The 27,224-nt window shown below is 38.3% G+C and overlaps 1 protein-coding gene across 1 annotated transcript in view; it reads right to left on the bottom strand.

Annotated features, from left to right (window-relative positions):
- Window positions 1–2,153: 2,153 nt before the first annotated feature.
- LOC134679570 (synaptic vesicle glycoprotein 2B-like) overlaps window positions 2,154–27,224 on the bottom strand; it is a 44,884-nt gene continuing 19,813 nt past the window's right edge. Inside the window, exons 4-11 of the mRNA XM_063538528.1 lie at window positions 24,571–24,738; window positions 23,750–23,866; window positions 11,349–11,578; window positions 5,816–5,988; window positions 4,634–4,805; window positions 3,981–4,258; window positions 3,165–3,292; window positions 2,154–2,438 (exon numbers count right to left, since the gene is read on the bottom strand). Of these exons, the coding sequence (XP_063394598.1) occupies window positions 2,323–2,438; window positions 3,165–3,292; window positions 3,981–4,258; window positions 4,634–4,805; window positions 5,816–5,988; window positions 11,349–11,578; window positions 23,750–23,866; window positions 24,571–24,738 (1,382 nt within the window). The 3' untranslated portion in view covers window positions 2,154–2,322. The remainder of the gene's footprint in view (window positions 2,439–3,164; window positions 3,293–3,980; window positions 4,259–4,633; window positions 4,806–5,815; window positions 5,989–11,348; window positions 11,579–23,749; window positions 23,867–24,570; window positions 24,739–27,224) is intronic.

A 27,224-nucleotide genomic window follows, 5' to 3' on the forward strand; every position in this document is an offset into this window, starting at 1 on the left:
GCTCCCATACAACAAACGTGATTTTTGACCAAAGTTAAGCAACGTCGGGAGTGGTCAGTACTGGATGGGTGACCGTTTTTTTTTTTGCTTTTTTTTGTTTTTTTTGCATTATGGTACGGAACCCTTCGTGCGCGAGTCCGACTCGCACTTGCCCGGTTTATTTTTGTTCAAAGTGTCTCCTCTTTGAAACAAAAACCTATCTACATACCTTAAATATATTCTTACGTATAAATAAATATTCACCACATAGTCTATAAATCTTCACAAACATCGCCCTTACAACGTATCGTGGGGTGACAAGCAAAAGTCACTAAGTACTATCAAAAAATTTAAGTAACAATGCACTTTATTACACTTGTAACACGGTTTATTTTCCAATAATTTCAATGGTGTTAGTTAGTGACTTTTGCTTGTCACCCGACGGTATATTGAATCAAATTGTCATAATCGATACCAATAATCACAGACCATCTAGAGACATGGTATTTAATACCCAAACCTTAATATTTTGATCATATTTAAAGACCATCTTTAACTGTACGTACAATTCAAAACACAAATGCCTACTTAAATTAATTGTAAAGCTTTCCATAATAAGTACATAATATTCTCTGTATAGACTTATACAAAAACACTTCTGTATTATGTCCATAAATAAAAATGCATTATACAACTAACTTTAAGGTTCTAATTGTTGTTATGTATGTATGCCAATGAATTCATATCAGACTTAAAGTCGTAACTTTATGTCCCTCCATACAAATTATGAATTTCGAGTCTTTATTTAAGTAAAATTACCTATATTTTCATTATTTCATTCATAGTTTTACGCTCCTTAACCCTTATCTTGGCATCGTAACACCCGTGATACATGGAACTTAAAAAAATCTAGCAGGTTCACTTTATTACCTAACACAATAATTCTGCCATCAATATGTCGAGCTACCCTCCTTACTTATAGAAAAAAATAATTGACACGAGTGTCATTGTAAATTAATTAGTAATAATCAACATGGCGCCGCGGAAACAATAGATTTCGGTTCGTACTGGAAGTTTTGCATTTATTTCTTATGTTAGTATATATTTTTCCATAATCTACATTTTGATATCTTTACTGTCTCTTAGTGCATACATATTTATGATGCCTTCGAATTTAAAAACATTTAATACACAGAACCTTACATGAAACTGTTATGTATTATATTTGATACACTGCCAAGAACTCAGAAATGCACATATCGAAAGGATTGTATTACATTTAATACATTGCCAAGTTATCGTCAAAATATTTTTACATAATTTTATATTTTTTTTATTTTTGTGGGGTTACAAAACATGCTTCAATTATTTAATATTAGTTGTCGTATTATTTAGTCATTAAACTTTGATTTTTTTAAGTACTAGATGTTATTTAACTATATATTCGTACGGCGTAGCATTATTGCTACGCCGTAGCCCGTAGCACGGAAAAATATGTGTATGGCAAAAAATGACTCCAAAGTAAAAAAAATGTATTTTTTTTTTTACTTTTAATTATTTGTTTACTTTTCATATTTTTCTCAAGTTTTAGCTGACGACTTTTTTGAAACTTTACGGGATCTAATTTTCCGCCCATGTGATCAGGTATTCGTAGATATAATTTATTTTTACAGGTTTAATAGTCATCTGATGCTTTAGATTGCATTTAATTAGCAGTAAATGCTAATTTCTGTTGCATTACATGTTTTATTTTTATTAAAATCTTCATTTTTCTTCTAAAAAGTAGGTAACTATTTTGTCGAGTTATTGGCATTGTATCAAATATGATACATATGATTTTCCGAAACTGGAAAATCTTGGAATTTTTTTCTTATTTTTTAATAGTCTAGTATGCTCAATAGGTGACAAAAAACTAAAAAAATGTTTATATTTAAGATATTTTAAGCCTTGCCAAGATAAGGGTTAAGAAAACTCATAGCGACATCTACCTGTAAGCGTCGGAAACTATCTTATTAGCATTAACGTCTCGAGTTTATTCCTTATGACTCGAGTTTATTCCTTATGACCCGAGAATCATATTTAAACCAATGGTACGGTTAAAGCATTGTTTGTTATATAAGACATATATAATGTCCAATATGTCCATCGTCCACAAATATACCTATTTTCATTAAAGCACCTTACACAATTTTCAAACATACAAGCAAAACCAAAAGGTTCCTAGTTATCTTTAGCCTCCATTCTCATACATCTAACAATATGAACTTCCTCAAAAAATAACTTAGCTTAATAAGGCACTTTGAAAATCAACTTTAAATTCCAGCTAATAGATGCGTTTTTCCTTTACATGTGCGTCGATATGTATCTGTCGAGTCCCGTGCTCTTTTCTACTGCTTCTGGTTCAGTTCTTTCTTCTTTCTGTTCGTCCATTTTTATCAGCATAATGGCAACGATTGATACTGGAAAAAGATTGAAATAATATGATGAGCTGCCACTCCCCCTTATTCATAAAACTTTACGGGATTGATTTAGATTTGATTCGGTTCGGATGGCACGACAGGCGTGTCATCAATGTTTTTAACGTGTGGCGGATGACACGATAGGCGTGCCATCACTGCCATCATATTATATGGCGTATAAGGCATAAGGCACTGTCGTGTCATGAAATAATTGTTCGCCGCTACAGCCACAAAAGTTTTCGAAAATGGAACACGCAACGAATCGGTTAAATACAGACAAAGACATATGTAACTTCGTATAAGATGAATAAAGTCTAAGAAAAAAACATGCCTCGGAAATCAAGAAAAAGTCATTCTCGGATAGATGGCGCACACACCTTTGGCCTATGCTCGGCTAGATGGCGTGACGACACCGTTTCATGTTTAACAATTTTAACACATAGATATCAGTGAATGAACATGGGCCAAAATGATATCAAAATATTAAAATCATTTATCCATATATATATAATAATATTTTTTTGATAATTTTATGCGTCTTTATTTTGAGTTTTAGTCGTGTGTCGATAGATGGCAGTAAATTTACAGTGACTACAAAATTTAGTATGACAGGACTCCTCTATACAATCTATTCTCTTTGATACAGATAAAGTCAAACGATTATTACTATTAGCTAAATGAGCTTTGTAGCGCCTTTATGAATAAGGGGGTTAGAAGTTGACTTACTAGCGAGTAGTGCAGCGACGGAGATGAAAGGCGCAGGGCATGAGAAGTCCAGTAGAACTCCTACAGCCAGGTTTGAGGCCACACCACCCGCCCGGCCCCACCACGCGCCCCAGCATACTCCTAGTCCGCTGCAAATATACAGCAACTTTATTAAAACAAAATTAAGATGGTACATACTGCTGCTGCATGTAACGAACAATAAAAAGCCTTAAAATTTAAAATACATACTAAAATAAAAAACTAAGCTTAAAAATAAACTGTGAATAGAAAATTTGCCCCAAATCGTCGTCTATTAACAGTGTGCTCAGAAGGCTGGCAGCATTGCCAATTTGCCACGTTGTATGGCAATGCTGATCCGCTGCGCTAGACATGACCCAGCCACGCGTAAACTCGACTAACCCGCGGCTACATTCGCTGTGGATTGCCTGCCAAGTGAGAGTCATACAAAGTATGTAAGAGGTTCTCACTTTGCATCTATGATTATTATAATTATCATTTTAACATGCGATTTGCTTAGCGACTTGATTGTGATAACCAAATAAAAATTTATTTAAAGATAATAACGTCAAATAGGTCGCGATTAAAAACGAATTCGTGTTTGGTGAATATGTCTAGAGACGCATCAATCAAAGTCTGCAGCGGATTTGATAGCCCACGCAGTGTAAGTGTTATTGTATACGTCATAATTTCATAGAAGTTTGACGTTTAAAATGACACTTGCACTGCGTGGGCTATCAAAATCGCTGCAGACTTTTTACGGTCTGACTATATAAGGATATTGATGTTATAGTGACAAAGAGTATGAAAGTTAGGTACCTCAATTTAGGCGGCAATGCGTGCAACAGCAGCCTAATCAGCAGCACATTCCCATTTAGCGACGCCGCATTCAGCGCAGCCGCAGCCGCCACCGCTATCCTGCTACTACTAGCGCACGCGCACGCACACGCCGCTAGCACGCCGCACGCTAACGCGCATGCTAGCGCGCACGCGGCCGCGGAGTAGCGTACGCCGCGCGCGCCGCTGCGGGAGAGTAGCGCGCAGAACGCGTTGCCGAATACGCAGCATGCGCCAACAATTAGGCCGGAGGTGAAGATCTGTAAGGTTTGAATTTTTGGTCAAGTCAGCAAATCTTTGCAGTACAAAATAGCTAAGTATCAAGGACGAGCTAAAGGGATGTTACCAGTTTGCCGGACGATATCAGCCTGTCAGTTAAACGCAAAAATTGACAGCTCCGAACATCTGACAGGCTGATTTCGTCCAGCGGACTGGTAATCTGTGAACCCCTTAAGATGATGTATGGTGAGGTAATTAAGTAAGAAGGCTATTTCAGTGCTGTACCAGTCCATTTCATCTTTAAGCTTAGGTTATTGTCACTAGAGGCGATAGCAGGGTGTTATCCAGATATTAGGAGAGAAAGAGAAACGAATAAAGAATTGAGAAAGTGAGAGAGATGGAATCTAGTTACTTACGTCATCAGTGATCTCACCGCTACATTGGACCACGTCGATAACGCTTGTGTTCCTCTCACTCCAAGTGCTGTTGGTTGCGTTGAAGAGTTTGGCGGTCTGAGGTACCGCCTTGCACCCTTGGCCTTGCATGCGGAGAAGTAACGCTGGGATCCAGAGGTTTAGACCGAAACCACTGGAAAATGGTACAAGTTAATATTTACAATCTTAGAAACAAAGACCGAAAAACTGTCACAAACGTTTACTGCTTACTTGCCGAAACCAACTCAAATAAGAATCAGTTAGTTTTTAAACTGAAATTAATGTCATATACTAAGAAAAAGTGACCAAGGCCTCCAGTGCCCCAGGCTGGAATCGAACCAGCGTCCTCTGCTATCGCGGCAGGTGCCTGAACCACTCGGCCACCGGGTCACAGAGACATTAGTCAAATTTTCCAAGTATATGCACTTTTTACTGAAGGCTTGCGGCGCCCCCTACATCTCATCTTTCTTAGTATATGACATTTATTTCAGTTTATAATTTATATAGTAGTGTTTCTACTTGATAAAAACAAATTAAAATATTTTCTGGAAAATAATTTAATTTGTTCAAATACTTCAGTTAGTTTTTAGTTGTAGTTCATTTTAGTTTTGTATTCATTTTATAACACTTATTACACAATAAATGAGTTTTCTCCCCCAGAATCAGTAGTGATACCAATGATACCTGTCATCATAATACATGTTTACTAAACTTGTTTTAGTTTTTCCGGGTTTCCCGTACTAGAGTTCTAACTCTCAGACAACACACACAAAAAAAAACTTCAAACTTACTTTACTTACTTTACTTGCTGTAGCAAGAAAAGTCTGCAGCGATTTTGATAATCCAAGCAGTGCATGCTTGCTTATTTACGTATACGTCATAATATCTTAGAAGTTTAATGTTTAAATGAACACTTGCATTGCATGGGCTATCAAAATCGCTGGAGACTTTTCTTGGTCTAATTCTATTGAAATAATAAAATAGGCCAGACTTAAGTTAAAATGCAGTAACATAAGCCAAGAACGTAAACGTAACAACCAAGATTTTAGGTTCTTAAAAACGAGTTCATTGGAGGATCATTGGAATGAACGGAACGAACAAACAATGACTACAAAAGTACGTTTTTTTTTGCGGCTAGTTGATGTGAAATATACAGTAACTTACGCAGCCATATTAGCGAAGAACGCAAAGAGGATAAGGCTGGATTTAAAAGCGTAGCTCTTGGAGACGAAGATCTTCAGGTCTTTGAGTACTCCGATGAAGAGCGTCTTCGTTCTGCTTTCTTCCTCACCCAGCGACTTGCCGACGAAAATGTTGTCTTGGATCAACTTCTTCACCTGGAATTCAAGGTTACTTTTAACCTCCTAAGTCCCTGCGTACAATTTTTTGTACGTATTCCAAAATCTATTTTGAACTTTTGTTTTGTAACTAAGGATTCCAATTTCGAAAACAAAACATTTGCTTCTGGGTCTCAGGAGGTTAAGATATTATTTCTTCTTTGTCGTCACACTCTTGTCAGAGTGGTCGTGGTCGTCATATCAGGGTGGCAAGCTTCACACATACGAAACATAACATACTACAAATAAAAACGTTTAATTTAAAATTAAGTTATCCTAACAAATATCGGTGTCAGCTTTATCGGAAGAATTTTAAAAATGCGTAAGGGGGCAAACAAAACAAACTCACACGAAGCAAACGATCGATCGCTGCGACGATAAAACAGCAGTATGTAGTGTAACTGACCTTACATAATAGAATTTCAATAACAACATTCAAGTTATCGCAAGTGTACTCGTAACTTATACTTCACAACCACGTTTTCTTATTCTACCGGGTGTGGCCTGTAATTATGAGCAAAAAATTAAACTGTAGGCCGTACTCCTCATACTGACTAACATTTGTTCAGCGACTTTTAAAAATAACTTGTGGTTTGATTTTTAATACACTTTAAAGTTTATTCGAAGACGCAATGTATTGCGAATTTTGTTTTGTTTCAGGCGTGACAAGCAACGTCAATCACAATGATATGGCGTGGCGATGGCGTCCATTGAAGATAATATTTATTTTGTATGAAAAATAGGGAGTCTAAATAATTCATAATTTTTAAAAGTTGTAGAACAAAAGTGTCACCGTTTGAGGAGGACAATCTATGTTTTAATTGTTTGCTCATGTTACAGGCCACACCCGGTATAATATTTTATGAAAGTAGGTAATTGGAAAAGAAGTAAGATGTATATTAGGTAGTGTTTCCCGCCTGGGCCTACGCCAATGAGGCGACTTCCATAATTAACCAGTCATATTTTTAATAATTTATTTGAAACTTGTATTTGATTGTAATGTTTTAATTAACTGTTTATAATAATAAAATTATGTTAAATGGAATGCTTTTAAAAATAATTTAATGTTCTACGACGACTTTATTTACTTATAGATAAATCGTCGTGCATTTGAATGAAGGGGCATTTCACGTCAAGCGGGCAGCGAAAAAAGGGTAACGATCCGGATTTTGTTTATAACTGGGTTAATTGAACATGTATGTGATCTAAAAAAAATGGCATCTTTACTTTTTTTATTTATTGCTTGGTTACGATTATATACGACTTTAAAAAAAATACAAAATCTGAGTAATGGATTTTTCAAATGTCGTGGATGCAAATCATCAAATGCATTTTAAAATAACTTAATGGTGTTTTATATAGAATAATAATGTTATTTCTTGAAAATGAAAAAAAAAGTTAAATTTAATTTTTTTTTCATATAGTAAACTGGAAGTATATATAAAAAAAAAATTTTTTTCTAACTTCGCATTTTTTTATTTTTTTTATTTTAGCATAAAAATGTAGTTTATAACCTGGAAATGTTATGTAAAAAAAATTATAGTTGTATCTTGAAATTCGTAAAAGAAACTGATCAAAAAACTATGGTGCTGCACGGTAGTCACGGCACGTTTTCCTGAGTTGTTTCGTAGTGCGGTGATATCAAGTGTAACATATGGTTTATAAGTATGCAAAACGGCTATTACTATTACGATATTATTAAAATTAAGTATAATACTTCTATATTTTTTATGTTTTTTCATTGGGCACTTGGAATAAGTAAAACAAGAGAGTAGCATGTAATAAAATCTTTTATTTATTTGGTTATTTTAACTACTTTAGAGTCTGTGGTAAAACTGGTCCGTTTTATAGTTATACCCTCAGGTGTCGGTAGAAAAGCGTGGTATTTTTTCGTTCCAGGAATGGTGATAGCCCTGTCAAATCGTGGTTGCAAGAACAGTCTGTGTTGCTGTATATCTTCCTTGGCACAATAATATACTGCTGTTTCCTTTAACGATGTTCTCGCCCATTCATATAAACGCAAAGGTGTAGTTATTGCTCTGTTTGTTGGCATTTGAAGGCTTGCACGAGTTGCTAGTCTTTTCAGGTTCCCGCCAAGACCATCGCAAGGCCCCTTTCCATGTGAAGTTGCATGAAAATGAATTTCTGCTTCAATGCCAAAGTCATCTTTATAACAATGTATATTAACAAAGTTAAATCTGTTTTTAAAATGTTGTGAGGCTCCATCGGTGCTATACATAATTTTTGTCACTGCAATATTTTTTTCTGAGAGATGTGTGTGAAATATTTTCTGAAATGCGTAAAATGAAGCTGTATCGTGCTTTAGATCATCGGATATCATTACAATGCTTCCGTGTTGTAATTTATTCTGGTCTTTGTAGTAAAATACCGATGTTAGCAGCGTTGACTGATCATTATTCCAATGAAAGGACTGTGCGGAATCTTGTATAACGAAACTGTAATTTTCGGCAAAATCGCATTGGACTAAGATTTCACCTTCAGATATTGTCTCTTTTAGCTGTTTAAAAAAGAGTGCTTGTTGTTCAGCGATATATGCATGTGGTTTTAGGATATCTAAAGCATTACAAAAGCTATCCACAAAGTCATCTGCGGGAAGCACTTGGGTGACTATCGAAAAGCGGTCCGTTCCCATCCATTGTTCATACTGAACGTTTGTGATGTTATTGTCATCAAAAACATTTTTTAAGTGATCCCGAATCGCATCCAATCCAGGACAATCGTTACAACGTTCAGTTGGGGATGATTTAGATGTCATCAAGTGACATTTAGACGTAGGGTTAGGGCACATCATTCTTCGCAGGCACTCTTTATAACAAGCAAGGTGGATGTTGGTTTCTGCAGTAAGTGAATCTATATTTCCTCCATTGAGCATAAGTTTAACATTCTGGTGATATGTACACACACACACAACGTGGGTTCCGGAATCGCCAGCAAGGACACACTGTTTCGGCCTGAGTGTGTAAAACTTAGTTAAGCCTACCTTAATGTCAGGATACTCATTTTTAAACTGTTGATACAACTCATTAATGTTGCACATCAAAAGTTGTTTCTGCAAGTGTGTTCTGCCGTCGTGCGTTTTGACAGATACAAAATCTTTTTTTCCAGGCATAACTCTGCTAATATCTTCACGAAGATAAAATGCTCTGACTAACTCTTCTGTTTCGACCGGTAGCTTACGGCCACTACGGGAATTGGGTGATGCCAAAACGCCAAATTGATCCACAAGTTCCTTAGCCTTTTTAGCTTGTCGTCGCGATGTCCCAAATTCTTCTGCGAGTTTGCTTTCACTCCAAGACTTTGGAGCAATAGTAAGTATTAGCATTTTCTTAGACGCAGATGTAGACGGCTCATTGTATTTCTGTTTCAGCTGACACAGAATTTCCTCATCTGCTATAGCTATGTCTGTTTGAGTAGAAACAGTTTTACGACATTCGTCTTCCGGAACAAATGAATCACTTTCTTGTTGCTGTGAACAATCAGTTGATATCTGGCTACCTTGAGACGACTGCGACTGCACAATATCGGGATTGTTTTCCGGCGATATTTCCTTAGAAAGTCGTATTCTGCAGGACGTGCACACGTAAACAAATGCTGACAATCCCCACTTCTCAGCTAAACTTGTAGAAATTTTTCTCACAATTTTAGTTCTCGGGTGAGATGTTAATTTAAAAGGATTATAACATCGATCACCGTAATATAATAATTCATAGTATTCAAATATTGAATATTATTGCGACTAATAATACGACTAATTGCAGAAAACAGAACACAACGCGGTAGCGGCCTAAGTGACACTAAGAGGTAACGGAAATTCAAATATCGAATGACGCTTGCATAGCGTCACTATCTATCTCTTTCTAGCATATAACGTCGATATGAGGTGATAACTTACTGGTACCAATTATTTAATAAGAGATTTGTTTATTTAATTATGTACAGTCAGCATGTACATGGAGATAAAATATTGCTTCTCATTTTATTTTCGTATCACAAAAGTAAACAAGAAGTGTTTTTCATTAAAATACTTATAACATATTGCAGTGTTTGCCTATGTTTGCCATTTAGACTGCCATATTAAGCAACATTTCCGTACGGAGAGACGCGTAACCTAGCGCAGTACCTTCATACTTTGATCACATGTCTTCTACGAATTTCAAGATACAACTATAATTTTTTTTACATGACATTTCCAGGTTATAAACTACATTTTTATACTAAAAAAAAAAAAATGAAAAAATGCGAAGTTAGAAAAAAATTTTTTTTAAATATAAACTTCCAGTTTACTATATGAAAAAAAAAAAAAAATTAACTTTTTTTTTCATTTTCAAGAAATACCATTATTATTCTATATAAAACACCATTAAGTTATTTTAAAATGCATTTGATGATTTGCATCCACGACATTTGAAAAATCCATTACTCAGATTTCGTATTTTTTTTAAAAGTCGTATATAATCGTAACCAAGCAATAAATAAAAAAAGTAAAGATGCCATTTTTTTTAGATCACATACATGTTCAATTAACCCAGTTATAAACAAAATCCGGATCCTTACCCTTTTTTCGCTGCCCGCTTGACGTGAAATGCCCCTGAATTGGAAAAGAGTAATTAAAAAGTCATTAACAAAAATAATAATTAACAGCTATTTTTAAAATACAGTGAAAATTAAAATGGAAATTATTTAAAATGTACTTATTAGTAAGGCGATTTTTGCATACGTCTTCTTTCCCCTGCCCTTATCCCACGATTTTTGCATACAAGTGATATTTGTTAAATCAAAAGCTTGCTTTTTTTAAGAAAGGTTCCCATCTCATTTGGCTGTAGTAATTAATCTATTTTTTATGATTTTGGGTACTCATTTACAATCATAAACTGGGTATGGTCTGGTTTGGAATATCATGGAACCATTGGATAAAAGTCTCACATTTTAGGGAGGCCATGCTCTAGCTGTGGCTGTAACATCAAGATACATCTTCTGATATGATTTAGCTCTATGAACAACTGACCTTAAACTCCGTCTTCTCTCTGTTCTTCTTATGAATCCTGGCCAGAATCTTCAGTGCCTCATCGCTCCTGTTTGTATCAGACAGTAGCCTAGGACTCTCAGGAAGGGTCCAGGTCCAGATACCGGCGATGAAGCCTGAAGCAACGATGATTGACTCTATGAACTGACCTTAAACTCCGTCTTCCCCCTGTTCTTCTTATGAATCCTGGCCAGAATCTTCAGTGCCTCATCGCTCCTGTTTGTATCAGACAGTAGCCTAGGACTCTCAGGAAGGGTCCAGGTCCAGATACCGGCGATGAAGCCTGAAGCAACGATGATTGACTCTATGAACTGACCTTAAACTCCGTCTTCCCTCTGTTCTTCTTATGAATCCTGGCCAGAATCTTCAGTGCCTCATCGCTCCTGTTTGTATCAGACAGTAGCCTAGGACTCTCTGGAAGAGTCCAGGTCCAGATTCCGGCGATGAAGCCGGGGAGGCTGCAGATGAGCAGCATGAGACGCCAGGAGTAGATGGGCAGGAGGGTGGTGTAGCCGATCTTGAAGGGGATGATGAGCCACGCTATAGCTGCGGAGTTAATAATGGGTTATTAGAAGTTTAGTAATTATATAGCAGCATTGTTAATGTAGTGTACACAACCTGCTACTGTATGAGCAAGATTTCTGCTGCACCTATTTAATTAGCACTATTTTTATTTTATAGCTTAAATTTTAATATTGACATGTAATAACTATTATTGTGTTGTTAATGTAATGGGTTGAAACCTGAATATATAACTTTTTATTATTATTTATTTTTTATTTATATAACGGGTTATTCCCAGTAGTTATATAGTAGTCGGGTATACCCCGATTTTGTATTAGCTTACTATTTTCTACTGTCACTGTAAATAATAGACAACCATGCTAAAGGATTGCAATTTATTTTTGCACTACTTTTTATTGTTTTCCAACAAAGATGTTTAGAAACAAACAGCATTTATTTAATCATGTTAGTTCTGATATTATCTGAGAAACACATTAGTTTTTGATACCAAACGTGATAATTTAATAGGCACTAGTAAATAGAAATTCTTATCAGCTAAATAAAAATGTTTATTACGCCGAAATAAGATGGAAATCAGATAATATAAATTCTCATGTCGTTTGAATGATACCTACAAATTAGTTACCGTTTTTAGGGTTCCGTACCCAAAGGGTAAAACGGGACCCTATTACTAAGACTTCGCTGTCCGTCCGTCTGTCCGTCTGTCTGTCACCAGGCTGTATCTCACGAACCGTGATAGATAGATAGTTGAAATTTTCACAGATGATGTATTTCTGTTGCCGCTATAACAACAAATACTAAAAACAGAATAAAATAAAGATTTAAGTGGGGCTCCCATACAGCAAACGTGATGTTTGACCAAAGTTAAGCAACGTCAGTACTTGGATGGGTGACCGTTTTCTTTTTGCATTTTTTTCCGGTTTTTTTTTTTGCTTTATGGTACGGAACCCTTCGTGCGCGAGTCCGACTCGCACTTGCCCGGTTTTTATACTTTTACTGTACCTACCTCTTATTTCGCCTGTTTTACCTATATAGAAGCTTTAGCTATAAGCTACATAGGTCAACCTACATGAGGGATCGATCATCATCAAATCGGACTGCCATAATAGAATCTGTGTCAACGGTGTACAAAGACCTAAATAGTATTCACGTGCAACAATGCATAATAAATCCATTGTGGGAGCTAAGGTAACATAAATGGTAATTTCCGATCATTTTCCAAAATTAGATTATTTTCAATTGAAACATTATTTCACAGTCGTCAAATCTACGGAAATACATTGGAAAAAAAATCTAACAGGTTTCATTAAAAACACAGTATAGCTGTTTCACATCAGAACAGCAATTCCAAACAGTATAAAACCACAATCTACTATTTTAATTAAGTATCGAATAAAATAAATATAGACATGCATATCATTAGAGTATGTAGGTAGCATAGACCTATAGTTCGTTTTTTTTAGCATTAGAAAGAACTTCAAAGAAGGTAAGCGATCTTGGCATGTCTTTTAATTGAAAAACGCTTTTTAAAAATCAATAACTATCACTTATGAAAGCAGAAGAATATAAATGATCGTATTAGACTCATAATTGTTACATATTTGCCGTAACTTATTTTTAAAATGTGTTTTTCAATTAAAACACACATCAAGATTGTTTACCTAATTTCTAATGCTAAAAAAAACGAACTATAGTATTACATAGATGAGCTATACGCGTGCCTCCGTGAGGGACAAAACATACGCAAAGCGACAATATTAAAAACACGTTTTAATATTCATGATAACATACCAAAAACAATCTACGTAATTTGGTCGGGTTGTTTGTTGCCCACCATAAACCATACTAAATTTTTGGTGGGGAACAAACAAAAAGTGAGACTGTGACAAGGACAAGCAATATATAAGGCTTCATTATACGTACATCTAAACCATTCAAAAAACAGTACACTCTCATTCTACTATATCAATCACTTGTAAGATCGTATCTAGAGTATGCTTCAGTAGCGTGGAACCCATACTATCAAATTTACATTGATAAAATAGAGATGGTGCAGAAGAAGTTCTTACGTTTCCTAAATTTTAAAATGAAGAGTCCACGTTGTTCATACGCTGATCTTTTGATCAAGTATAACATTCTGTCTCTGGAGGACCGACGAGCCGTTGCTGACGCAGTGATGCTGCGCAACATCTGCGTAGCCGATGTAGACTGCCCGCAGCTCCTCGCGGCCCTACAGTTCCGCACTCCGCAGAAGTTGACCAGGTCCAAGCATTTATTTAGTTTCCCGATTACGCGTTCCAACGCAGGCAAACGGGCTCCCATACACAGAATTTGCGACCACCACAACAAGCTACTCTCTAATGTAGATTTATTCTCATGCTCCCGCGCCTCATTCAAGGCTGCTGTCACAAAATTGTACAAAAAAAAAACACAGTAAGTACACAGTAAGATAGATATTTTATGGATCGTAACTTTCATAATATACATTTGTGGAGTGTAGACTGTAACTTTTCGTGATGAGGGGTTCGTTGGGTGAAGCGTAGAAACTCGCCGCTGGAACGCGCTGGCCGTCGTGCTGTCTCGAAGTCCGCTATACCTCCATTTACCGGAATATGTGTTGTGTGAAATAAAAACACATATATCTGAGTTTATTTACTGGAGAGTGTTCAGGCAAGTGATAGAGTTAAGCTCTCTGAGTTCTCTGAATATGCTACAAATGGCGCGGGTTTATATAGGAATGGCCGGGCGATTTGTATCTCTGAACTAGTGGGCATTATATGCAGAGTGAGTTTTATTTATTTCTGTCAATCTCGTTAATTATAAGCACGTATGAAAGGAGCACGAATCCTAGACTTATAAATAGGTACAATATTAAGCACGTATGAAAGGAGCATGAATCCTAGACTTATAACTAGATATAAAACATTCCACGCAATTCATTTGACATAATATGTGAGCACAAAGTAAAACATGATATAAAAAAGTAAAAATAGTAACCTAAACGTAAAGACTAATTTAACACATGCATGAACCCTAATAGCTATTTACGACAGTCTCCCCCACGTGTGTTAACACCGTCTTCATGCGCGGAGTAAATGGGGATGAGTCTAGAAACTGGGCGGCGGACGTCACCTGCGCGTGTGCGAACAATGGCCATCCAGGCCAGGATATAGCTGGGCGATTACGCCTCTGGGCCACGTTCCTCGTTACTACGTCACCTTCATGCAGTTTCTTTACGTTTTCTTAGCGAGCAATACGGCTTTGAAAACCTCGGCGGCAACCAGACTACCAGCGGTGGCGCGAACTAACCGTACATTATCAATGAACGATCGCCACGCGGGTGCGAGTGAGACGGATATAGGCCTGTCCCAATCGATCCCTGTCCGCCAAACGAAACGTAACATATCGCGATCTTGCTCTGTTATTTCGATCTGTAAAAACATCTGTTTGACGTCGGCTAACACCGCGATTTTACTTTCGCGGAAGCGCATTAATACGCCAAAAAGTGACTTTAACAGGTCGGGGCCAGCCAACAGCGCGCTGTTAAGCGAACGTTCGCAAGCTGTGGCGGCCGTGTCCCAAACTAATCGCATTTTGCCGCGTTGCGGGTGAAAAGTTGGGAAATGCGCCAGAGGCCACGTCCGGGGTGCCTCGGGGGGCGGTGGCGAGTCTATTTTCTCCGCGTAACCTTTGTCAAGCAACATACACTTTGCATATTCGGCTTTAAGTTTCGCATCGTGGTCTAGCTTTCGTTCTAGACTGTACGGCCGTTGCAATGCTTGCGCTTGGTTATTGGGGAGTTTCTCGTCATTTGACCGCCAAAGTAAGCCCGAGCGATACCTTTGCTCCCCCGGTATCTTTTCGCAGGTGGCTTCTAGTAAATCTAGCGCACGTTGGTCGGGGTCGACCCGAGGCAACTTTTGCGAAACGCCTAACGATTCTACCTCAGAATGCCGTTTCACAAGTTGTAAGGCCTCGTCGTCCGCGGTATTAGGCTTTGCGTGCCCAACCAATTGTACCGCGGGCGCGATTCTGTCCGCAGTTCCGTGTAGCGTCAAAGTCATTGTCGCGCCTTCGTCAAGTGGCGCGAGGGTTTGGACGGTACCTAACGGTTCCGACACCTCTACAGGCATGACTTTGTGACACGTCTGCGGCAGTCTAACATTGAGTACTGCAGGTGCTGCCGGGACTCTATTACCGCTCGCGGACGCGGCCGCGTTTCGACCGTGTAATAGTTTATTATGTCCGGCTTCGCACTGATTCATGCCACACGCGACATATTGGCACCCATAAGGCTTAGGGTGACTCGCGCCTAAACATCTACAGCACAATTTAGCACCCTTTGCCAAGTCCCATCGCTTAGATATAGTCGCGGCTAGAAATTTCAAACACTCACTAACTTTGTGTTCTTTGCCGTTCTTACATATGGCGCACGCATCGCGCGAGACAGAGACAGACGATGTCTGCTGCCTAGGCTGAGCTCTGGTTGACGCTGGCTTTTTCTTTAAATTACCATCGCGGTGCTTTACTTGAGCTATAGTCGATTTATTAGAACGCGATCTATTTCTCGTATCACGTGTGTATGATTCGCGGGAATCTGACTCCGAATCCGAACTATAGTCGCGAAAGGACGCGGGGCCGCGGGACCCAGTGAGAGCGCTGCTCGATCGACTGGGCTCGCGCACAGAGGAAACCGCGCTTCGTTCACTTCGCGATCCACTAGACGCATCACGGTAGAATGCGGGGGCGCGAGACCCAGAGAGAGCTTGGCTCGATCTTCTAGGTTCGCGCACAGAGGAAACCGCACTCACTGCACTCCGTGACTCGTCAGACGTGTCACGGTAGAACGCGGGGGCGCGAGACCCAGAGAGAGCTTGGCTCGATCTGCTCGGTTCGCGCTAGGGTTGCCAGATGGTCGGGATTTGGCGGGATTCTCCCGATATTTACCATTTGTTCCCGATTCCCGACAAAGTGTAAGCTGTCCCGAAAAATAGCTTCAGGTTGTAAAACAACAATTACAAGTTCCGAACTGTCGTCGAGCGAGCGAGCTGACGTAGTGCCAATAATGTAAAATATCGTTGTTTTTAATACAATTTACTTTAATTTGAATGTATTTTTTTTCCCGACTTAAGTCCCAAAATCCCGAAAAATTGATATTGTTTCCCGATAATTAGCGCCTTTCGATCTGGCAACCCTAGTTCGCGCACAGAGGAAACCGCGCTCACTGCATTCCGTGACCTGTTAGACGGCTTATGTCGGTTTACGTGCTTGGCCGCAGTGCTAATTTCGTTAAGAAACTCGGAAATCGCAACTAACCCGGGTGATTCTACGTTAGACTGCCTATATTTCGCCCATTCATAGCGCACTATCAGATTCAATTTATCCACGATTTTATTCACGAGCTCAGGCGCGTGCAAGTATTTCTCTTGACGCAAGGATCTAATGGTGGCGACGGCATTCGCTACATGCGCGGCGAATGAGGTTATATTCGAATTGTCTTCGGATAAACGCGGCATGCGTTTAACGTTATGAATTTCCGTAAGAACAATCTCCTCAGGGTCGCCGAACTGCCGCTCCAACGCTTCCATTATCTCGTACGGATCCTGAACCGTGTACATTATTGATTTTACGGCCGTCCGAGCTTCGCCCTTAAGTGCGCGCCTAATCCGACTGACGTTATTGACGGCACTAAACATGGGCGACGTATCTTCGAACTCTGCCCTAAATGATATCCATTCGGAGATATCTCCGCCGAATGCAGGTAATTCCGGCAGTTTATGGTACATTGGCGCGTAGGTACCGTGCGGTACCTCTACAATGCGCGGGGGTGGTCTGCTAGCCCGATCGACGGCTGCACGCGGCGGCGGATGCGTTTGCGCGGTCTCTTTCGGCGGCGGGATTTTAACGTTTTCCTTTGCGATCTCGTGCTGTAACCTAGCTTGTCGTTCTACCCAACTTCTAGTCCGTTCTTCGACGGTCGCGTCACTGCTGCCGACAGACTGCGCCTTCAGTTGCGCAACCTGCAGCCGTAAATTTGCAGTGTCGGACTTTGTCTTAGTAGCTTCGACGGTCGCGTCACTGCTGCCGACAGACTGCGCCTTCAATTGCGCAATCTGCAGCCGTACATTTGCAGTGTCGGACTCTGTCTTAGCAACGGCTAGACGGGCTTTACGAACCTCGAGCTCGGCCATTAGCACGGCCAATTGATTATCGCGTTCCCTAACCGATTTGCGACTCCTATGCGAATCGCGATTAGACGGCGCCCGCGACGGCGATGGCGGCGCATCGATGTCTTTATTCACTAGCGTACCTAATCTACTACGATTTACTACCGTGGCATTTAACGTTTCCGAGTGTACCGACTCGTTTCCACCGGTAGTATTCGGGTTGCCACTGGTGCCCTTGCTCCACGTATTTGTCTCGCCGGACGTAGTCTTACCGGACGAGGGGGTAGGGGTGTCCATGTTGGCTGCGGGCGCAGGCGGGCCCTTGGTGCGTGGTCGTAGGCTCCTTGCTTCCTTTTCGGACATCTTTCTGGCTGGAACCACTTCACTTCACTTAACACACGCGGGGGTCCCTAACTTGACCTGCCTATATCTATGACTGACCGTTACCGAGCGTAACGTCAGGCCCTAAGCGTAGCGTGGATCCCTCGTGGCACTGAATCTCCCGCAATGGCAAAGTGCAATGCCTAGAACGTTCGAAAGCAGTGTGTGGGTATCAACCATGTGACACATGCAACGAAAGTTGCCAGGACACGTGAGCGGAGGACGACCTACACGCTGCACGGTCCGACCGGCAAGCCGGTAAATGGGTACGGAAAGGTATTGGGGTTGGGTCTGAGCCGAAGCGAACCTCTAGGCCCAGCGCGTCCTTTATTCTGTCTTGCCGTCTGAGTCAAGCAACGTTCGCTTAAAACTCAGCGCGTACTTGTTTCTTTCTTGCCGTCTGAGTTAAGCAATGTCGCTTCAAACTCAGCGCGTACGTGTTTCTTTCTTGATGTCTGAGTTAAGCTATGTCGCTTGAAACTCAGCGCGTACGTTTTTCTATCTTGATTCTGAGTTAAGCTATGTCGCTTGAAACTCAGCGCGTACGTTTTTCTATCTTCATCCGGTTCGAAGGACCAAACTGTGGAGTGTAGACTGTAACTTTTCGTGATGAGGGGTTCGTTGGGTGAAGCGTAGAAACTCGCCGCTGGAACGCGCTGGCCGTCGTGCTGTCTCGAAGTCCGCTATACCTCCATTTACCGGAATATGTGTTGTGTGAAATAAAAACACATATATCTGAGTTTATTTACTGGAGAGTGTTCAGGCAAGTGATAGAGTTAAGCTCTCTGAGTTCTCTGAATATGCTACAAATGGCGCGGGTTTATATAGGAATGGCCGGGCGATTTGTATCTCTGAACTAGTGGGCATTATATGCAGAGTGAGTTTTATTTATTTCTGTCAATCTCGTTAATTATAAGCACGTATGAAAGGAGCACGAATCCTAGACTTATAAATAGGTACAATATTAAGCACGTATGAAAGGAGCATGAATCCTAGACTTATAACTAGATATAAAACATTCCACGCAATTCATTTGACATAATATGTGAGCACAAAGTAAAACATGATATAAAAAAGTAAAAATAGTAACCTAAACGTAAAGACTAATTTAACACATGCATGAACCCTAATAGCTATTTACGACAACATTATTATGTTTAACTGTAAATTAAAGTCGTTTTAGTAGTTGTAGTTAAAATAGTTAAGTGTCTGCATGTTACTAGGTTTACATTTTAATACCACTTATGTTCTCGGTGAGATATGTTTAAGGAAACAGCATAATCTGTATTGTACTAGTTACGTATATTCTATCCATATTGTTCTTCACTTGCATGCTTCTGTTCTATCTCCTTGTAATAAAATAAAATAAAATAAAATAAAATAATACCGCTTTCTCTGCTACTCCTACTGAAATTTCCACAAGTGCATCTCGTTCGGTCGTTAGGCCGCTCCCCCGTGTCATCTCTATATTATTGTACCTCTATGGTAGGTAGGCATCTACTAATGATACTCATAATTATGCATGTCAAATCAGGTTTTGCAAACGCAGAAGAAAAGTAATCAATGATCTACCATCCATTGACGCAAATACAAATACGGGTGCTTGACCACTTTATGCTAATTCTGACAGACTCCGCATCATATATTCATCTCAAAATTATACACTTAACCACCCTTCATACTAGGAAATTTATCTAAGGCGCTTCATTCAATTGCAATATAGCACACACTTACACTGCATATTTATCTTTCGAAGTAAGTTTTTATTAATAGTTTTAATTTAAGCGCACTAGTTTGGGCGTACGTAATTACATACATATCTCACATTCAAAATGACCTTGATCTCCAAATCGTCACGCTTGACACGTGTCGCTGGAGGCAATGCATTTAGCAAAGTAAAAACTTTAGCGCTTCGCGCTCGTGCGCCGTCTTGCATGCTCCGTCTAACAGGTAAGTGATCTGTGACCTTGATCTCCAAATCGTTAGGCTTGACATGATAACACATTGTCATGTCATGTCATGTGTCGCCGTGAGCAATGCATTTGCCCAGATTTGGCCAAGTAAACACTTTCATACCGGGTCAACGAAAGTCTTGGCCTACTAAATATTGATCAACAGATTTCTTTATTATTAATATATCATATCCTGCATTCTAAATGTGAAAGTTAGATATATCAGATGATGTGTTTGCAATTATTTGTTACTTTATTTCAGACTCATGTTAATATCAACGAGACCTACCTCAGAAGATTCAAATAAAAAATATTAATATTTTCCAAATCACATAAGTACACAAAAATTCCAATGGTTTTCGTAAATATTTTTAGGTCACTTGAAAACATGTTCTAGGGTCGAACCAAACTTTGCATATGGTTTACAATAACAACATGTGTAATTGACACCATAAACGTCAAATCTCTGTGAAAATTCTGTTCGTTTCAATAGTTGACTGGTAGGTAGAGAATGCCTCAATGCCTCATGCGTTAAGTCCGCCATTTGTACTCTTTTTGTGTAAATTTGTGCAATAAAGTTTAAATAAAATAAATAAAATTCCAGTCAAGAGTTGATAATATGTCGCATTTTCACCCTTCGTTTCTTCAAAGTCCGTGCAAAATTAGTATTGGCAGACTCTAGTTGCTACACTTGCTACAAATTGATCTAAAGTTATTTTCCACTGCCAAGGGCTGTAAAGGATGACTCACGCTAGACCGGGCCGGGCCCGGACCGTGGCGTCCGACGCGTCATTTTTTATTATTTCTATTTTATTTATTTATTTAGAACACATATACAGTCATACATGATACACAAGTCAAACGCACAAAAATCTTTCTACTAAAAAGACCTAAAGGTTCATAAAATATATCATTTTCTATGAATTCTAGAAAACGTAGCACCGGAAACTCCGGCCCCGTCCCGGCCCGGTCTAGCGTGAGTCATCCTTAAGATGGCATTTAAGCATTGACGTTAAATCCATCAATTGATTGCACTATTACACAATTATCGATGTGCTTGCAGTCACGTTTGATTCTAACGATTCCGCCAATTTGACAAAACTACGTCAATTTATGCCGTTAAAGTAACATTTGAACTATTTAGTCTAGAATTATTTAAAAATAGCACGTACGAATAGATATAGAAGGGTCATTCCAGGTGATTTCAACAAATCGAGTGTGCCGTGTGATTTTTGATTTGAATAAAAAAAATTGAGGATATACTTCATGGTGGCAGAAGTGCTGAACCACCACCAGTTTTTTTTTTTATCTTTTAATTTCCAAGTTTTGCCCATTCGAAGTTAACAGTGGGGTTAAATTCCTGCTTGTACAAAATCAGACCTAACTTTTTTTCTATAAAAGGTAACGAAATAATTATTACTTTTTTTGATTAGGTAAGAAATGTGGGTATTATACTGTATGACAAAATTTATCTGAATTAACTACAAAAAAAACGGTGACCACCCAAAGTGTATACCTAATTGGTCAATTATTGCAATTTTAAATCGGTTCTTGTGCCAATCCTGGTGCATATCAAATATTACTTTTTTCTGAAATATAAAGTACTTGCCGTGTTCATCTTGTAAAATTAATATAATTGTGTTAGATCAATTACTTCTAATAGAAAAATATAAGTGAAAATTGAGAAATTCGAAAAATGCTCGTATTTGACTCTAAAAAAATCCATGTGGAAGAGAAAATAAAAATTTGATTTTAGTCAGCAAATATAGCTGATATCTTCGTTAATTAGATTTAGAAAAAAAAGTTTTGTTATTTTGCCTATTTTTTGAAATATGATTTTTTAAACTGCTCGTCTCATACATTTTCGTTCTTGTTGTATTTATGCAGATTAAAATACATATGACCTTAAACTTATAAATATGAATAAATTCGATGGCAAAATATAAATAAAATCCAGACGATTGAAATTTACTTTATATATTTATAAAAAAAAAATCATTTGCAAACCTTTGCTACTTCAAAATTTCTGAAGTTGAATAACGTCGCACTTTTAATTCATTTTGAGAAATGGGAACGAAGCTATGATAAGAACGTGTATTTTTTATGGTCCTTATATTTTTAAATCACTCTGATAGATGTACCTCAGCTTCTTCGACATCTGATTTTGAGACGAAAAAGAACTTGATCCCATGAATTTGAACAGTCAACTATTAATAACACAAGCACTTACTACAAAGAGTTTGCACCACTTCATTATCTCCTAGATAAATACGATTTCCTATAGAACTTCGATAAGGATTATTGGGCCGTTTACTTATGTTCGTAATTTAGCCATTTAACATGCAAATAAAGCTTGTTAACAAGTCAGGAGGCGTCGGTTATTCACTACACGGCTAAATTAAGAAACATTCGCAAGTGATTCACAATCCTTGTCAGGTAACAGTGCATTGTCGAATTTCTACCCTCATTAAATTTACAAATGAAATTATTGCCATGTCAAAAAAAATATTTGAACATAAAAAACGTAAATAATATCCGTATGACCAATTACCGTCCCATTTTTATTAATTTATAACATAAAACATTTTGTATCGATAGTTGTAAAAAGTAGCATGTTAAAAAAATCATATTTCAAAAAATAGGCAAAATAACAAAACTTCTTTTTCTAAATCTAATTAACGAAATTATCAGGTATATTTTCTGACTACAATCAAATTTTTATTTTCTCTTCCACATGGATTTTTTTAGAGTCAAACACGAGCATTTTTCGAATTTCTCAATTTTCACTTACATTTTTCTATTAGAAGTAATTGATCTAACACAATTATATTTATTTTACAAGATGAACACGGCAAGTACATTATATTTCAGAAAAAAGTAATATTTGATATGCACCAGGGTTGGCACAAGAACCATTTTAAAATTGCAATAATTGACCAATTAGGTGTACACTTCGGGTGGTCACCATTTTTTTTGTAGTTAATTCAGATAAATTTTGTCATACAGTATAATATCCACATTTCTTACCTAATCAAAAAAAGTAATAATTATTTCGTTACCTTTTATAGAAAAAAAGTTAGGTCTGATTTTGTACAAGCAAGAATTTGACCCCACTGCTAACTTCGAATGGGCAAAACTAGGAAATTAAAAGATAAAAAAAATAAACTGGTGGTGGTTCAGCACTTCTGCTACCATGAAATATATCCTCAATTTTTTTTATGCAAATCATAAATCATGCGGCACACTTTTTAATTCAAATTTGTTGAAATCACATGGAATGACCCAGAAGATAACAGTCACATTAAAACAGATTTAAAAATTTCATTAAATACTTAATCGAACTCTTTTACTTTTTAACCGACTTCCAAATCTCAAAAGGAGGAGTTAGGTAATCAATTCGGTTGTATGTTTATTTTAAAAAGTTTATTATTATTATTCCATATCTCTACGGCATTAATGGACCGATTTTGAAAATTATTTTTTAGGACTATTAAGAGCAATTTCTAGCATCCTCATTAAATCTCTGAAATATTGACTCCATTTATATTGGAGTACCTGAGATATCCTTAAGGTAGTTAATGTACATAATGTAGTTATCAAACGTTACGTAATATGCATACGTCGAATCCCTAGTCTCATTTTTTCCCCCACGTATGTATTAAAATTTTAAAAGTACCTATGTTAATTCCTACCTGGTAATATCAGCCAAGCTCCGACGAAACTCATGCCAACTATGGTCAAGTAAAACTGCCGTCTCCTCTCCCCAACCAGGTCGGACATGTATGTAAATGTCAGCGTCGATGGACCGCCTGCAATCAAACATCATAAGTCTTACCAATGATATATTGCTCTTTATATGTTATTCTGCGCTGAAGGAAAACATCGTGAGGAAACTGGATTAATCCCAATAAGGTCTAGTTTACCCTCTGCGATGGAAGGTCAGAGAGGCAGTCGCTTTCGTAAAAACTAGTGCCTACGCCAATTCTCAGGATTAGTTGTCAAGCGGACCCCAGCTGCAGTTGAATTCCGCGCCTCTTCCTGCTGACAAACTTGTTTGACCGGCTATATTTGTCCTACAATAGAAACATCATTAGACACATCCTAAGGCAAAACTAACCTATCAAGAAACCATTGATCGATCTAGCCACCAGTAGCCACCGGTAATCCGCCACAGTGCTCTGAGCAAGCGTCAGCACACCATCTAGTAGCAGGGTCATTGTCAGCGTATTTCGTCGTTATTTTACCCCAGAAGTAACATAGACATAATTCCCCTAGGAGACCTAACCAACTAAAATAACAGTTTTTTGGAACCAACCTATTAAGAAGCCATTGATCGATCTAGCCACCAGTAGCCACCGGTAATCCGCCACAGTGCTCTGAGCAAGCGTCAGCACACCATCTAGTAGCAGGGTCATTGTCAGCGTATTTCGTCGTTATTTTACCCCAGATGTAACATAGACATAATTCCCCTAGGAGACCTAACCAACTAAAATAACAGTTTTTTGGAACTAACCTATTAAGAAACCATTGATCGATCTAGCCACTAGTAGCCACCGGTAATCCGCCACAGTGCTCTGAGCCAGCGTCAGCACACCATCTAGCAACAGCGTCATTGTCAGCGTGTTCCGTCGGCCAAATACGTCGCCCACGATGCCCCAGAAAAACGCGCTGGCAACGCCACCTGGAAGCAAAAGAAGGTATTAAAAGTAAAAGTATAAATTACACTAATACACCAATTAAAATTACAATAAATGACCCGACTACAACTTCTATTATATGAAACATTACTGTGTATCTTATGATGATTACGATCGAAGCCGCAAGAAAATCTATCTAGTTATAGAGTTTTTCTACCGCTAGACTAATAGGTTGAAAGTATTAAGCGAAAGTTAGCCTGGATATACTTGAATTACTGTATATCTACTAAACCGAGAGAAAATCCCGCAAACGACCTAAATAGATTATCTTATTAGTCTGCCAGTTTTATGCCAGGTTTATTAGAGTCTGTTCGGAAAGAGAAGAGTCTCTATATGTGAATCTAAAACTAAATTGGACGTAGTTTAGCGTAAAAGATCCATCCTCTAAAATTTGTCATTTAATTGAATGACTTTTCCGTTTGACAGAAAGTTCAAATTTTACTAACAGATTTTTGTAGATTGGATCTTTTACCTTTAACTACGTCCAATTTATGATGAAACTCTTAAGATTTGGCCAAGCAGTTGGTTGATATCACTGAGGACAAAAGAGCTGGCAGAAGGCTGCAGCTTCCTCGCTCAATAAGCATTGCGATACACCGAGAAAATGCTGCCCGCAATCTTCGGCACTATGCTTCAGGTGCCCATTTTTAGATTTAGATTTTTAGTTTTTAATTAAGTTTGAAGTTTATGACTAAATATTAATGTTATTTTTTTTTTATTAAATGTTAATAATGCGTCTGCACTGCAGTTATCTAAGTAGTACCACGTAGTCGTAGTACGCTTCTGTATAATATTTAGAGTAGAAGGAATTCCATTGTGTAATCTCAATAACGATTCAGTTTTCTAAACCCAATCGCGTAATATGACAACACTGACACCTGTTATCCATATAAGTATTGTACTAATTTACTGTTATTGGTCTTTTGCGGATCTTTTAGCACCTTGGTGTAGATTTTAGAGATATTCCGCGTAATATTTGGGTTAGTTCCGATGTAGACATTTCCTAGTAGATGAACTTCAAATGCTAACTTGTTACTAGGAGAACAATTTTGTATAAATATAGGTATGAAAAAAATACTAAATAGTGAAAGTGGAATACATACTTATTAATTACTAGCTGTGCCCGCGGCTCCGCCCGCGTGGAATTCGGTCTGTGTTAATAAGCGGCTTATTTCTAAGCCTAATTTCTCTCCCTCTCCCCTGAAGGTGGAACTTGAAGTTGACAGATGGATATGCTAGAGGACTGTAGTCCAGATAAAATATTTTACAATTAGGTACCACTAAATAAAACTACACTCCAAAATCAAATTTTTTTTCGCCCTTATTAAAATTTTACACGTAATTTAAACGACAGAGTAGTAGATGTATCTATATCAGACGATACAGTAAGGTATATGCGCGCGAGCGAAAGCGAAGCGGCCTGCCTGGCTAGAGCGCCAGCCACTCACCGTGGTCTTCTTCAGACTCCTGAGGAAGATCACGTGCCCCTTGTAGGTAACCTCAATGCGTTGCGAGACTTTCGCGAATGATTCGATTTTTTTCGGGAAGGCATGGTAATGCGTATAAAATGCGAGTCCCAAATCGTTTCACTCCGCAGACGACCAGTGCCGGATTAAGATATTTTGATGCCCTAAGCATTTCTAGACTATGGTGCCTTCTCTCCCTAGGGTCATCGAGATTACATTGAGTTTTTCTGGTAAGTTGAGTGACGTTCATTGCCGCATTACAGCTGAGAATGGAAATCAGTCACATAATTTGTTCACGAAAATTGACAGTGCTGCAGCAGTAACGTTGCAACAGAGTAATGCTGCTGCAGTCGTTATATCGTAGAAAGTAATGAATAACGCGAGCGAAGCGAGCGCGACATTTTTTCGATATAAATACGCAATTTGATAGACAGTTGTAGATTGTTACTTTTAGTATGGAAATCATTCACATAATTTTATCACGAAAATTGACAGTGCTGCAGCAGTAACGTTGCTATAAAGTAATGCTGCTGCAGTCGTCATATCTTAGAAAGTTATTAATAACGCGAGCGAAGCGAGCGCGAAATTTTTTTTGATATAAAACCGCAATTTGATAGACAGTTGTACATTTTTACTTTTAGTATGAAAATCAGTCAAATAATTTTATCACGAACATTGACAGTGCTGCAGCAGTAACTTTGCAACAGAGTAATGCCGCTGCAGTCGTCATATCTTATAAAGTTATTGAAAACGCGAGCGAAGCGAGCGCGAAAATTATTCGATATGAAAACGCAATTCGATAGACAGTTGTACATTTCTACTTTTAGTTTGGAAATCAGTCACATAATTTTATCCCGAAAATTGACAGTGCGGCAGCAGTAACGTTGGAACAGAGTTATGTTGCTGCAGTCGTCATATCTTAGAAAGTTATTAATAACGCGAGCGAAGCGAGCGGGAATTTTTTTTTGATATTATAACGCAATTTGATAGACAGTTGTACATTT

The sequence above is a fragment of the Cydia fagiglandana genome, chromosome 2 (genome assembly GCF_963556715.1).
Source record: "Cydia fagiglandana chromosome 2, ilCydFagi1.1, whole genome shotgun sequence".
In the NCBI taxonomy this organism is placed as follows: Eukaryota; Metazoa; Arthropoda; class Insecta; order Lepidoptera; family Tortricidae; genus Cydia; species Cydia fagiglandana.